Source organism: Hypanus sabinus, chromosome 12, assembly GCF_030144855.1.
Source record: "Hypanus sabinus isolate sHypSab1 chromosome 12, sHypSab1.hap1, whole genome shotgun sequence".
NCBI classification, from domain to species: Eukaryota; Metazoa; Chordata; class Chondrichthyes; order Myliobatiformes; family Dasyatidae; genus Hypanus; species Hypanus sabinus.
In genome coordinates this window covers 89,997,871-90,013,552 of record NC_082717.1, presented here as the reverse complement: position 1 = coordinate 90,013,552, position 15,682 = coordinate 89,997,871, and the positions used below count along the sequence as shown (strand labels likewise).

The window sequence follows — 15,682 nt, the reverse complement described above, 5'->3', positions numbered from 1 at the left end:
GTTCATGCTGTCAGGTTGGAAGCTACTCAGGCGGAATATGAGGCGTTGCTCCTCCAGCCTGAGAATGGCCTCATCATGGCAGTAGAAGAGGCCATAGACTGTCATGTCAGAATGGGATTGGGGAGTGGATTTAAAATAGTTGGCCACTGGGAAATCCTGCCTGTAGTGATGGAGCGAAGGTGCACGACAAATCTATGTTGTGTCTCACTGATGTAGAGACTGTTATGCTGGGAGCAAAGTAGCTATATATTTTTAAAATCTGGTAGTTTCAAAGCCACAAATATTAAATAATTAAAATTCCAATTAACAGGATTTAAATTCCCTGGCTGCCATGGAGGGTGTGTGGGTGGTGAGATATAAATCTCAGTTGATAATATGGATATTACCATTAAGGTCAAATTTTAGTTTCTATCTAAGAGACGTTTAGATTGGCACATGAATGTGAAGGAAATGGAAGAATATGGACATTGTGTAGGCAGAAGGGATTAGTTTAGTTATTTGATTACTGGTTCAGCACCACACTGTGGGCTGAAAGGCCTGTTCCTGTGCTGTGCTGTACTGTACTGTTCTGTGTTCTACTACCGTACTGTTCCAAACCGTGATGCCAGTGGCTATGGCCACCCAAGGAGGACGGCATCAGAGGCGGTGTGCAGTCCAACAAACAGTGCAAGTGATTTTCTTGAATGTTTTTCTTGTGATCACAAGACCCTGTTGGACACTTGTAATGTAGAACACTGCAAGTCTGGTTCGCTGGTGAGCCCGATGGTGGGGGAAGCTATGTAGCCTCAGTTGTTGCACGGACCAGGCCCTCTTGCTGTTGCAGCCGCCCGGGGAGGAGACGCCAGTGGTGTGCGGTGTGGCTGGTCCCTCCCATTAGTGCTGCCTCCAGTGTTCGCTTGGTGGACACAAGCTGGATTGCACTCATCTGCGGCTACACTACTACATGAAGAACTGCTGTGTACTTGTTCTTACAGAACTGTGGCTCCAGAACAACAACCTTCTACAGGCCATGACGCTCAGGGACTTGGGCTATATATATTTGTATGACTGTATGTTTACTGCTCTCTTATATGTGCCTTGCACTGTGTGCGACTGCCAGTACTGTGTCTTGTGCCTTGGCCTCGGAGGAACACTTTTCGGTTGTATTTACGTGTATGGTTGAAAAACAAATAAGCTTGAAACTGAACTCCAGCTTTATGTTCTATCACTACCGACAAGCAACTACTTGCATACACTTTTATACTGAACTAAACGTGGCTTCTGGCTCCAACAAGTTCTCATGCACAAAGCATGAAACTGCTTTGAAAATATTATTCAATTTAAAACTGAAATGATGTATTTGAAATTAGTAGCAAAAGAGTCCTAATTCTCAGAATCAGACACCTTCCTATCTCTGACCACACAGAATGTCTTCTTTTAAGATGTACATTCCATCTGGCACAGTGGGATAACACAGTTATTCCTGGGAAGAGGGCGATATCTATAGACTCCATAACCACTTCACACAGGAAGTCACAAGGGCAGTAGGCTGACTATGCTAGAGCTCTGCCAGGAATGTTATTTGCAACTGAATGACAGAACTTCCTCTGAGGATCAAAATATCTCCCCAAATGTTGTTCAAGATCCCTGAAAGGTTCCAGTTGTAACATGTCAAGCATACCAACTGGACCATGCCACCTACCTGCAGCTACCATCTAGAGGAAGATACAGAAGCCTGAAGTCCCTCACCAGCACGTTCAAGAACAGCTACATCCTTTCAACCATTCTGTTCTTGAACCAACCTATACAACCCTAATCACAAGAGTTCAGCAACACCATAATCACTTTGAACAAAAGTGAACTTTTATTTGCTCCAACTGTGGTCTTTCTTCTAAACATTGTATGTTTTTTTAGTGAATCTTGCTTATATGTGCCTGTGATGTTTTCACTGGACTTATACATATGACTGACCTTCACCAATCTGGCTGCCATATAATACAACTCACTATTAAAAACTCATTCTATCAGGTAGGCCACCATTACCTTAGGACTATGTAACATAAAATATCTCCTCTGTCATTTGTTTAATCAAATGCCTGTTAATCATCTATGACAGTATGCCCCAGCTTCCCTTAACCCTAATGCCTTTTCATGTCAATATACTCTTATTCTGACATATAGGTATGGTAAACTAACACAATTGGTTTGTGCATCATCTCAGATGGACTGGAACCTCATGCGATACCAAAGTGTCAGAAAAGAGTACAAGAGTAAAGCAATGTAAGTAAACACTTCAAAATTTACACAACGACCCTAACTTTACAAGTCACCTCAGTCAACATCATAGTCATAAAAAGATAGAGCACAGAAACAGACCGGCTGACTGTCCATTCACTGCCCACTTACATTCATCTCATTCCCCTTATTATCCAATCAACCCTCCAGATGTTATCACGGACCAACATGCTAGGGGCAATTTACAATGGCCAATTACACTACCGCTCGTGGAAGGAAATTGAAGCACCCGGATGGAACCTACACAGTCAGAGGCAGAACATGCAAACTTCCCACAGACAGCAATGAAGGTCAGGGGGGTTGGGGGCAGAGGTCATACCAGGCATGCTCAGGTACTGCTACACTCTCAGCAAAGCACCAAACCCGATGTGCATGACTCATCTCGGTGCCAAGTCCATGAATGCATTCCAAGCATTAAGGGATTAGTACGTCCTTGTTGCTTTTTGTTACTTTAAGCTTTTTGCAAACATTAATTTATCCACCAATAACCAATGGTAACGTGTGACCTCCAAGCATGATCAAGTTATTCCAAATGAGCTCCATCATAAACAAAAGGATGAGGAAATGGGAACAATCAGCCAGAAAAGCTCCATCTTTGGGGATGGGTGGGGGGCTGGTGAGGGAGATGGACAGGGAACTGTACAGGGGGATGAGAGGTAGACCGAATGTCAGTACTCATTAGAAGGCTGGAGCAGGGACCCATTCTCCATTGTGAGTGCCAGCAGCTACTGCAAGGCAACTAAGTTTATGGGACTGTTGCAACAGTTACTGTGGCAAATGCTGACAGGACTTGAGTCAACATGCCCCATGGTAGGTAGACATCAAGGCAGAGTTCCAAGGCCTGTCCAACTAACTCGGGTGCGAGGGCGCATCACTCTAAGTGCCAAGCAGTTTTGAGAGGTCAAGAATAGTTTCTTTGGTAGCGAAATCTAGGCCTGAAACCAATCACTGGGTGACTTGTTCTAGGCGGGGCCTGGGTTCTAATGGAAGACTCAATCTGCTGTTTGGACAATTTAAATGCCAGCCCAGATAGACTGGAAGGCAGGGTGCCTAGAGTCAGGCGAGGTTTGATCACTCTGGATGCCAAGCCAGTTTGGAGAGGTTGAGAACACCTTCAGAAGCAAAATCTAGGCCCAATGAGATTCGCCGTAGTGAAGCCTGGGTCCTAATGTGAGGTACAATCCACCGTTCAGACGATTTAAGCGCTGGCCCAGATAGTCTGGGGGCTCCTCTCTCCGCTATGCTAAGGCTGCGAGACTGCCCCCGGCTGCTCTGCTTCATGTCTACAAACTTTGCAGCCATTTGCCCCACTAATAAGATGACTTGAATTCCAAGGCTTTGGACCTACTCTGGGGATCAGGATCTAAGGACTCAATTTGATTCAGATTGCTGTTGTTGTGCTTGCTTCTATTGTTTGCATGATTTATTTTTTTTCCCTTTCTCTGCACGTTAGTTTTTTTTAAAATTATTTTGGGTTTCTTGCTTTGTGACTGCCTGTAAGCAAACTAATCAAGGTTTTGTGGCAACCCATTTCCTGGCACATCCGAACCGACTCACAATTACATAGCCTACGGGGGTTTGCGAGCACAGAGCTTTGGAGCCTCTGCGCCACGGGGGGGGGGGGGGGCGGGGGCAGGTTGAGGGAGGCTTAAAAGTGAGGCTGAGGATTTCGAATAAAGTTTTTTCCTTCGACTGCAGTTACCGACTCCATGTCATAATTTTAGCGCTGCATGTAGCACACCACTACAATTGGTGACCCCGACGGTCCAAACGATTTTTGGACCAGAAATGACCGACGCCGCCTCTGTTCATGCAGTTTCGTTGAAACTGCCGGGTTTCTGGACACAGTGACCGAACCGATGGTTCCAGCAAGCCGAAGCCCAATTCCACGTTCGCCAGATCACCTCAGAAGACACCCGCTACTACTACGTGGTGAGCTCCCTCGACCAGGACACAGCGGCCCAGGTCGCGGAGTTCGTACAGTCGCCCCCAGCAGACGGCAAGTACACGGAATTCAAAGCCCTGCTCCTCAGGACTTTCGGACTCTCACGGCGTGAGCGGGCTGCCCGTTTACTGCACCTGGATGGCTTGGGCGACAGACCTCCTTCGGCTTTAATGAATGAGTTGTTGTCTCTGGCCGATGGACACACACCCTGCCTCATGTTTGAGCAGGCATTCCTGGAGCAGCTGCCCGAGGACATACGCCTGCTGCTGTCCGACGCGGATTTCAGTGACCCCCGGAAGGTGGCAGCCCGGGCGGACTTGCTGTGGAATGCCAAAAAGGTGAGCAGGGCGTCCATCGCACAGATCACCCAGCCACGCTCCCAGCAGCAAATCAGTCCAGGCCCGGCCGCAGAGCCCGCCAACCCCCGGCCCAATGAACACTGGTGCTTCTACCACCAGCGGTGGGGCGCAGAAGCCCGCCGTTGTCGCCCGCCCTGCAAGTTCCCGGGAAACGCCAGGGCCAGCCGCCGCTGATGGCTACGACGGCTGGCCATCGGGATAGCCTCCTGTATGTGTGGGACAGAAGGTTGGGACGCCGGTTTTTGGTCGACACTGGTGCCGAGGTCAGCGTTTTACCTCCGACGAGTTACAACACCCGCAGCAGGGCACCGGGACCCCCCTGAGGGCCGTGAACGACAGCACAGTAAGGACCTATGGCACCCGTCAGGTGCAGCTACAGTTCGGCTCCAGCCAGTTCACGTGGGACTTTACACTGGCCGCCGTAGCCCAACTGCTTCTGGGTGCGGATTTTTTGCGGGCTCACAGCCTACTGCTCGACCTGCCCAGGAAGAGACTGGTACACGCCGAGACCTTTCAGACGTTCTCCCTGGGTGCAGCCCAGTTGCCAGCCCCTCACCTCGGCTCCATCACGCTGTCCGACGACGACTTCGCCAGGGTCCTGGCGGATTTCCCATCAGTTCTGGCACCGCAGTTCACAGTGGCCATACCCCGACACGGCGTACAGCACCACATCCCGACCCAGGGACCACCCCTCCACGCCCGCGCTCGGCGGCTTCCCCCGGACAAGCTCCGACTGGCGAAGGAGGAGTTCCAGAGGATGGAGGAATTGGGGATCGTCCGGCGGTCCGACAGCCCATGGGCCTCCCCCCTGCACATGGTGCCCAAAGCGACGGGAGGCTGGAGACCGTGCGGTGACTACCGCAGGCTGAACGAGGCTACCACACCGGACCGCTACCCTGTGCCGCACATTCAGAACTTTGCAGCAAACCTGCACGGCGCACGGATCTTCTCCAAGGTAGACCTCATCCGAGGGTACCATCAAATCCAGATGCATCCTGACGACGTCCCCAAAACGGCTCTCATCACCCCGTTTGGCCTTTTCGAGTTCCTCCGCATGCCGTTCGGCCTGAAGAATGCCGCACAGACGTTCCAGCGGTTAATGGACGCTGTAGGACGGGACCTGGACTTCGCGTTCATCTATTTGGACAACATCCTCATAGCCAGCAGCAGTCGTCAGGAGCATCTGTCCCACCTCCGTCAACTCTGCGCCCGACTGAGTGAGTACGGTCTTACAATCAACCCCGCCAAATGCCAGTTCGGACTCGATACCATTGACTTCCTGGGCCACAGGATTACTAAAGACGGGGCAACCCCTCTGCCCGCTAAGGTAGATGCGGTCCGCCACTTCCCCCGAACCACCACGATCAAAGGCCTTCAGGAATTCGTAGGTATGGTCAATTTCTACCGCCGCTTCCTCCCTTCAGCTGCCCGGATCATGTGCCCCCCGTTCGCCCTGATGTCGGGTCCGAGCAAGGACATTACCTGGGATGAGGAGTCCGTCGCCGCTTTCGTTCAAATGAAGGAAGCTTTGGCGAACGCTGCAATGCTAGTACATCCCAGAATGGACGCCCCTACCGCCCTCACAGTGGACGCATCAAACACGGCAGTCGGTGGGGTGCTGGAGCAACTCATCGCAGGTCGCTGGCAACCCCTGGTGCTTTTCAGCAAACACCTGCGACCACCCGAGCTTAAGTACAGTGCTTTCGACCGGGAACTGTTGGCGCTCTACCTGGCAATCCGGCATTTCAGGTACTTCCTAGAAGGTCGGCCCTTCACCGCGTTCACGGACCACAAACCGCTTACCTTTGCGTTTATGAAAGCGTCCGACCCCTGGTCGTCCCGCCAGCAACGCCACCTGTCCTACATCTCTGAATACACGATGGATGTCCGGCACGTCTCGGGTAAGGACAATGTCGTGGCGGATGCGCTCTCTCGCCCTACCGTTCATGCCCTTTCCCAAGGGGTAGACTTTGAGGCACTGGCAGAGGCACAGCAGGCAGATGAGGAGATTCCGAGTTATAGAACCGCAGCCTCCGGTTTGCAGCTCCAGGACTTCCCCGTAGGCCCGGGTGAGAGGACCCTACTCTGTGACGTCGCCACTGGCCAGCCCCATCCCATCGTCCCGACAGCCTGGCGGCGCCGTGTTTTCGACTCCATTCATAACTTGGCACATCCCTCCATCCGGACGACTGTCTGGATGGTTTCCAGCAGGTTCGTTTGGCACGGACTCCACAAACAGGTCAGTGAATGGGCCAAAACGTGCATGCACTGCCAGACGGCCAAGGTGCAGCGGCACACCAAAGCCCCACCGCAGCAGTTCCATCCCGCCCACCGGCGTTTCGACCACATTTATGTGGATATCGTGGGTCCCCTGCCAGTGTCGCACAGAGCGCGGCACCTCCTGACTATCGTGGACTGGTTCACAAGATGGCCAGAGGCGGTCCCGCTCACTGACACCACCTCCGAATCTTGCGCCCGAGCCCTGATCGCCACCTGGATATCTCGCTTTGGTGTACCGGCCCACATTACCTCCGACAGAGGCGCCCAGTTCACCTCCAGCCTGTGGTCAGCTATGGCCAGCCTTTTGGGGACTCAGCTGCACCACACAACTGCCTACCACCCACAGTCGAACGGGCTAGTGGAGCGTTTCCACCGTCACCGTCACCTGAAGTCGGCCCTCATGGCCCGCCTGCGAGGAGCCAACTGGGTGGATGAGCTTCCCTGGGTCCTACTCGGCATCCACACAGCGCCCAAGGATGACCTGCACGCCTCGTCGGCCGAGTTGGTATACGGCGCGCCCCTGGTCATCCCCAGGGAGTTCCTACCAGCCCCACAGGGGCAAGAGGAAGATCCCGCAGCAGTCCTGGGCAGACTACGCAAGAAGCTCGGTAACCTGGCCCCCATACCCACTTCACAGCACGGGCGGAACCCGACCTGCGTACCCAAAGACCTGCAGAACTGTAAGTTTGTGTTTGTATGAAGGGGCGGGCATCGGCCACCGCTGCAGCGGCCATACGAGGGGTTGTTTATGGTGCTGGCGCAACTGGCCGAGTTTCTGGCACCTCGGCGCAGAGGCCGACCTCCCAAGCAGGTTGCGGCCCAGACTGTGGACATTGGGGGGTGTATTGCCGGTTCTGGGGGGGGGGGGGGGGTTATGTGGCGACCCATTTCCTGGCACATCCGAACCAGCTCACAATTAGATAGCCTACGGGGGTTTGCGAGCACAGAGCTTTGGAGCCTCTGCGCCATGGGGGGCAGGTTGAGGGAGGCTTAAAAGTGAGGCTGAGGATTTCGAATAAAGTTTTTTCCTTCGACTGCAGTTACCGACTCCGTGTCGTAATTTTAGCGCTGCATGCAGCACACCGCTACAGTTTGATAATAAATGTAATTTAAATCTTTGGATCTTTGAAATGCTGATTTCCTCTCCCAATGAATATTACAAAGCATGTAAGAACTTGAACTTGTCTACCTTGGCAAACCTGCTTCAAACCAGGTGTACATTCTGATGAAATACTAAGTCAGGATGCACAGAGCTGAACCAGGCAGCATCCTGGGAGAATCTCTTCATGGGTGCTGCCTGACTTAATGAGTATTTCTAGCATTCGCGAAGATGTATAGGTCTCGCTTTTCTTTCTGCATGTCAGGACAGGTCCATCAGGAGGAAAAAATGTCAATTTATGTCACATTCATATTGGCTGCAGGTGATTAGGTTTAATTTCAAGTAGACTTCTGATTCTAACTTGTTGGAATTACATGCCCCCTAGTGTGTAACAACATTAATTGCAGCTGCTCCCACACAACAAAGAAACAAGTATGGGTCCCTACATGGTGGCGAGGCACTTTGGGTTAATTAGATTGGCAAGGTAGTAGAAGAATATGTTAATAAGGCATGGCAAAGGGAAGTGGAACAAGAATTCTTTTAATCCAATAAAAGCTCTTTTCTTGTATATGAATAGATAACAGACAGACAAGTAGACTGGGAGAATTCTCCATCAAGGAAAATGCCTCTAGTACTAAGGGAAGAGTTAAAGCCAGGAGAGCAAGTGTAAGTGTGACAGTTCATGTCTTTGTCCCTAGTATATCACAGCCTTTCCCCATCACCAAAATAAATTATCCATACGTATAGAACTACAGTGCTTTTAACAAATTAGCACTGCCACAGAGAGGACAGGTGAAGCTCGCTGAGTAATACTGTGCTTAGAGTGTTGGTGTCATCAGGAAAGCAATGACTTCACAAAATCAGAATCAAGTTTATTATCACTGAAATATGTCGTCAAATCTGTTGTTTTGTGGCAGCAGTACAGCGCAATATATAAAATATACCATAAATAAGAAATATATACATTTTTAAAATTAAATAAGAAGTACAAAAATAGTGAGATAGTGTTCATAGTGTTCACGGGTTGTTCATTGTCCAATCATAAATCCGATGGTGAAGGGGAAGAAGTTGTTCCTAAAATGTTGAGTGTGTGCCTTCAGGCTCCTGCACTTCCTCGCTGACGATAGCAATGAGAAGAGGGCATGCCTTCTTTAATGATGAGGGACTTTAATGATGGATGCTGCCTTTTTGAAACATCATCTTTTGAAAATATCCTTGATGGTGAGGACAGTCTCGGTAGTAAAGGAAAGCACAGGCATACTTCCATGGTTCATTTAGCTAGAGCTTACAATGAGGTAACTGAGTTTGCTCCGCCATTTCATCATGGCAGATACATTTCCAATCTCCTGCCTTCAGCTCGTATCCCATCATGCCCTGAGTAATCAGGAACCTATCAAACTCTGCCTTAAATATACCCAATGACTCGGCCTTTACAGCCGCCTGTAGCAAAGAATTCCACTGATTCACTACCCCCTGGTTAAAGAAATTCCTCATCTCCATTCTAAATGGGTGTCCCTTTATTCTGAGGCTGTGCACCTTGGTTTTAGAATCCTACACCACAGGAAATATCCTCTTCACAATCACTCTATCGAGGCCTTTCAACATTTGACAGGTTTCAATGCGATTCCCCTCCCCCCCCCCCCCCCCCCCGTTGTTCTCAATTCCATCGCGTACAGGCCAAGAGCCATCAAACGCTCCTTTCATGAATCATTCTTGTGAACTTCCTTTGAACTCTCTCCAATGTCAGCACATCATTTCTTAGATAAGGGCCTAAAATTGCTCAGAACACTCCAAGTGAGGTATCACCAGAATCTTATAAAGCCTCAATATTACATCCTTGCTTTTATATTCTAGTCCTTTCAAATTGAATGCTAACATTGCATTTGCCTTCCTTACCACCAATTCAAACCTGCAAATTAACTTTTAAGTAATCCTGCATGAGGGCCCTCAAATCCCTTTGCAACTCAGGTTTTCAAATTCTCTCTCCATTTACAAAATAGTCTGTGTTTTTATTCCTTCTAACAAAGTGCATGACCATACACTTCCTGACACTATTCCACCTGCCATTTCTTTACCCATTCTCCTAATCCAAGTCCTTCTGTAGACTCACTGCCTCCTCAACTACCTGTCTTTCCACCAATCTTTGTATCGCCCACAAACCTGGCCAACAAAGCCATCAATTCTGTCATCCAAATCACTGACATATAATGTAAAAAGCAGTCCCAACACAGACCCTTGTGGAACACCACTAATCACTGGCAGCTAACCAGAAAAGACTCCCTTTATTCCCACTCTGCCTCCTTCCAAACAACCAATGCTCTACCCATACTAGTATCTTTCCTTTAAAACCATGGACTCTTAACTTATTAAGCAGCTTCATGTGTGACACCTTATCAGAGGTCTTCCGAAAATCCAAGTACACAACATCCACTGATACTGCTTTGTCTATCCTGTTTGTTATTTCTTCAAAGAATTCCAACAGGTTTGTCAGGCAATATTTTCTCTTAAGGAAATCATTCTGATTTTGTCCTATTTAATCATATGCCTCCAATGTCTTCCCAAACACTGAGGTCAGACTAACTGGCCTGTAATTTCCTTTCTCTCCCTTTTTGAAGAGTAGAGTAATATTTGCAATTTTCCAGTCCTACAGCAGATATCCTAAGGGCAGATAATTTAAGGGAATGTACTCTGTTGAAAACTGAAACAAAGGAGGGTCAAACTGGATGAGTCCCATCAACTCTTTATCATGACAAACATTTTGGAAGTCACTAAGAGAGTTCTATTGGCAACATACAGTGGTGTAGAAAGCTTATATATCCTGAAATGTGATCAGATCTTCAGGCAGGTCCTAAAACCAAATAAAGACACAAAACAAAACACAAACAAAATTATACTTGTTCATTCACTTATTGAGAAAAATTATCTAATATTACATGTACTTGTTGGAAAAAGCATCTAAACCTTTGCTTTCAGTAACTGGTGTGCCCCCTTGTTCAATAACTTCAACCAAACGTTTCTGGTATTCTGCACATCAGCTTGGATTAATTTTAAGCAATTCCTCCTTACAAAACTGCTTCAACTCTGGGATATTGATGGGCATCCTTCCTTGAACTACTTGCTTCAGGTACTTCCACAACGTTTCTATAGGGACTTTGACTCAGCCATTCCAAAACACAAATTTTCTTCTTTTTTAAACCATTCTGCTGTTGATTTACCTTTGCCTTTCAGATCATTGTCTTATTGCATTATCCAACTTCTATTAAGCTTCAGGTGACACACAGCTACCCTAACATTCTCTTGTAAAATGTCTTAATACAATTTTGAATTCATTGTTCCCTCAATGACTACAAGCTGTCCAGGCCCTGAATCAGTAAAGCAGCCCCAAACCATGATGCTCCTTCCACCATGCTTCACAGCTGGAATGAGGTTTTGGTGTTGGTGTGCAGAGCCCTTTTTTCTCTAAACGTTTCTACCAATAAGTTAAACTTCTGTGCCACCTGTCCACAGAACACTGACTCAGAAGCATTATAGAACATCTAGGTGGTCTTTTGCAAACTTGAGTCATGCAGCAATATTTTTTTTGGAGAACAGTAGTATCCACCATGGTGTCCTTCCACAAACACCTTTTTGTTCATTGTTCTTCTTATAATGGACAAATGATTAGAAACTTCTGCAGGTCTTTTACTGCTACCCTTGGGTTTGTTCCTTTTCACTCCTTCGGCATTGCACCTTGTGCTCTGCAGGATGCTCACTCCTAGGGAGAGTAGCAACAGTACTGAGTTTCCTCCATTTGTAGACAAATTCTCTTACTGTGGGCTAATGAACACTCAAGTGTTTAGAAATGCTTTTGTAGCCTTTTCCAGCTTCATGAGTCTCTACAATTCTTCTACTAGGGTCCACTGAAAATCATTTTGATCAAAGCATGGTGCACATAAACAGATCTTTTTTAAGAAGAGCAGGCTCTGTCGGAAACTTGACTTTGTGTGTCTTTTTTTAATATACGGCAGGGCATTTCTTCAACCCACACCTCTAATCTCATCCCATTGATCAGAACACCTGTCTCCAAATAGCTTTTGTAGAAGGTATTACCCTAGAGATTCATATACTCTTTTCCAACAAATACATGTAATATTGGATAATTTTTCTTCATAAATAAAATAAAAAGTATAATATTTTTTGTGTAAGCAAACACAAGGAAATCTGCAGATGCTGGAAATTCAAACAACAACACACACAAAATGCTGGTGGAACACAGCAGGCCAGGCAGCATCTACAGGAGAAGCACTGTTGACGGTCTCGGCCCGAAACGTCGACAGTGTTTCTCCTATAGATGCTGCCTGGCCTGCTGTGTTCCACCAGCATTTTGTGTGTGTTGTTTTTTGTGTTATTTATTTAATTAGGTTCTCTTTATCTAGTTTTAGGACCTGTGTGAAAATGCGATCACATAATTCTGCAGAAATAGAGAAAATTCTACAGGGCTTACAAACTTTCTAGCACCACTGTAAACCTCTGCAAGTAGCCTTAAAGCAAAAGAACTTCAGCCAAACTGGTACAAACAAGCCATCTGCAGGCATGTAAGCCAAATACAGGAAACGCCGAAAATCTGACATAACAACAGAAAATGTTTCAGTCAAGTGCTAGCTCAGGTAGCATCTATGCAGTAAGTCTCCTTTCCACATTTTGAAGTAAAAAAGGAACTTTCAGAATTCGAAAGTAACGTTTGCAAAAAAAATTTGAAAAAGTGCTTAAGAACAGTTTAAAAAGATTAAAACATTTCATTTGGAAAAAGTTCAACTTACCAGATATCGATAATAACGAATTGTTCATCACATACAACCATGTGCACCTTCTCTGTACAAGCTAGAGTGAAAATACAAGCTCTTTGAAATAACAGATTACATAACTTAGAGATTAAAATGAGTAAAATATGCTTCTTATTAACTCCACCGCGCACAGTCCCAAGGAGGAGGCTAGCAACTCCATCCCATAAAAGTCTAGAGCTACAGAAACTCCACAGACATCATTCTTGGGAGAGAAAGGATCTGTGTGTCAGCAGGTTATGCCCCAGTAGGGGTGATGGGTTTAAGAAGAAGATGCTTCATTCTGCCACCACTTCACACAGTAAAAAAACACACCAATTCCTTTTACAACTTTATTGTAGTAAACTAATTAAATGCTTCGACAAATTGTTTACCTGTTCCATTGATGTCTCATGCAATTCATTGAGGTTTAAAGTGTAAATGCCTTCTTCAGCACCAAATATCAGGTACTGATCTGCGAATGGAAAAAAATAAATGCATAGATGTGGAAAACAAAAGAAAGAATTGCACCTTTTATTTCTGAAAATGATAACTACCTCTTGTATCTGGATTAATCCATGATGTTGCACAGTGGATTTTCAGAGGGCAACCATTAAAAACCTTAGAGAAACATGCACCCATCTGAAAAAGATAATTCCCATTTTATTTAAAATGTCTTACAAAATCCATTTACAATAATGTTTTATTTGCAAATACATTAGGATACTACACCAGACATTTTCTTTCATAACTGTATTGTGGTTGTTTGACTCCTACACAACTTGGTAATTAATTCACTTCTCCAAGGAATACTTCACAGTACTTGCTCTTTTCCCTTGCCATTAACATTCTAAGCATTTCACAAGTAAACACAAAGATAGGTAATGCATAACTTCCTGAAACAGCAATCACAATGTTTTAATTTCGCAATTAGTAAGTCCTGCAAAAGTTACAGGAAAAAAAATGTTCGAACTGCAGCCACAGCAAAATTCCATCACTATTAGTATTTAATTCTCATCCACCATGCTACGCCCATGTATTATGTCATGTTATTTGTTAAATAAATCAGTTCTGTATTTCGATTCCTCTAGCACCTAATTCCAACTTTTACCTTGTTCTGCAAACTTATTTCTTTATGTGGTATTACTACCTAAAAAAATCAGAACAAAATAATATGAACTATATTCCAGGCTTGTAGAGTGAACTTCAAATACAATTTATTTTATTTATAAATGTCATGCATTTTGATAATGCCAGGACTCTTCCATATGACTAAATAACAATTACAGCACGGAAACAGGCCATCTCAGCCCTTCTAGTCCGCGCCAAATGCTTACTCTCACCTAGTCCCAGTAGCCCGCACTCAGCCCATAACCCTCCATTCCTTTCCTGTCCATATACCTATCCAATTTTACTTTAAATTACAATACCAAACCTGCCTCTACCACTTCTACTGGAAGCTCATTCCACACAGCTACCACTCTCTGAGTAAAGAAATTCCCTCTCGTGTTATCCTTAAACTTAAACTTTCAACTCATGTCCTCTTGTTTGAATCTCCCCTACTCTCAATCAACTCTATCTATCCCCCCTCATAATTTTAAATACCTCTATCAAGTCCCCCCTCAACCTTCTACGCTCCAAAGAATAAATACTTAATTTGTTCAACCTTTCCCTGTAACTTAGGTGCTGAAACCCAGGTAACATTCCAGTAAATCTTCTCTGTACTCTCTCTATTTTGTTGATATCTTTCCTATAATTCGGTGACCAGAACTGTACACAACACTCCAAATTCAACCTTACCAATGCCTTGTACAATTATAACATTACATCCCAACTCCTATACTCAATGCTCTGATTTATAAAGGCCAGCATACCAAAAGCTTTCTTCACCACCCTATCCACATGAGATTCCACCTTCAGGGAACTATGCACCATTATTCCTAGATCACTCTATTCTACTGCATTCTTCAATGTCCTACCATTTACGATGTATGTCCTATTTGGATTATTCCTACCAAAATGTAGTACCTCACACCTATCAGCATTAAACTCCGTCTGCCATCGTTCAGCCCACTCTTCTAACTGGCCTAAATCTCTCTGCAAGCTTTGAAAACCTAATTCATTATCCACAACGCCACTCACCTTAGTATCATCTGCATAGTTACTAATCCAATTTACCACCCCATCATCCAGATCATTAATGTAAATGACAAACAACATTGGACCCAGTAAAGATCCCTGAGGCACACCACTAGTCACCGGCCTCCATCTTGACAAACAGTTATCCACCACTACTCTCTGGCATCTCCTATCCAGCCACTGTTGAATCCATTTTACTACTTCAATATTAATACCTAACGATTGAACCTTCCTAACTAACCTTCCATGCGGAACCTTGTCAGAGGCCTTACTGAAGTCCATATAGACAACATCCACTGCTTTACCCTCGTCAACTTTCTTCGTAACCTCTTCAAAAAATTCAATAAGATATGTCAAACATGACCTTCCATGCACAAATCCATGCTGACTGTTCCTAAACAGACCCTGTCTATCCAGATAATTATATGTACCATCTCTAAGAATACTTTCCGTTAATTTACCCACCACTGACGTCAAACTGACAGGCCTATAATTGCTAGGTTTACTCCTAGAATCCTTTTTAAACAATGGAACCACATGAGCAATATGCCAATCCTCCGGCACCATCCCTGTTTCTAATGACATTTGAAATATTTCTGACAGAGCCCCTGCTATTTCTACACTAACTTCCCTCAAGGTCCTAAGGAATATCCTGTCAGGACCCAGAGATTTATCCACTTTTATATTCCTTAAAAGTGCCAGTACTTCCTCCTCTTTAATCATAATAGTTTCCATAACTTCCCTACTTGTTTCCCCTACCTTACATAATTCAATATCCTTCTCCTTA

General features: G+C 45.8%; 1 protein-coding gene across 4 annotated transcripts in view; it reads right to left on the bottom strand.

Annotated features, from left to right (window-relative positions):
- map4k3a (mitogen-activated protein kinase kinase kinase kinase 3a) overlaps positions 1 to 15,682 on the bottom strand; it is a 295,830-nt gene that overhangs the window by 26,638 nt on the left and 253,510 nt on the right. For all 4 annotated transcript variants that reach the window (XM_059986423.1, XM_059986424.1, XM_059986425.1 and 1 more), the window contains 3 exons: positions 13,314 to 13,398; positions 13,152 to 13,231; positions 12,757 to 12,817 (listed from right to left, as the gene is read on the bottom strand). In XM_059986423.1, coding sequence (XP_059842406.1) covers positions 12,757 to 12,817; positions 13,152 to 13,231; positions 13,314 to 13,398 — 226 coding nt within the window. The remainder of the gene's footprint in view (positions 1 to 12,756; positions 12,818 to 13,151; positions 13,232 to 13,313; positions 13,399 to 15,682) is intronic.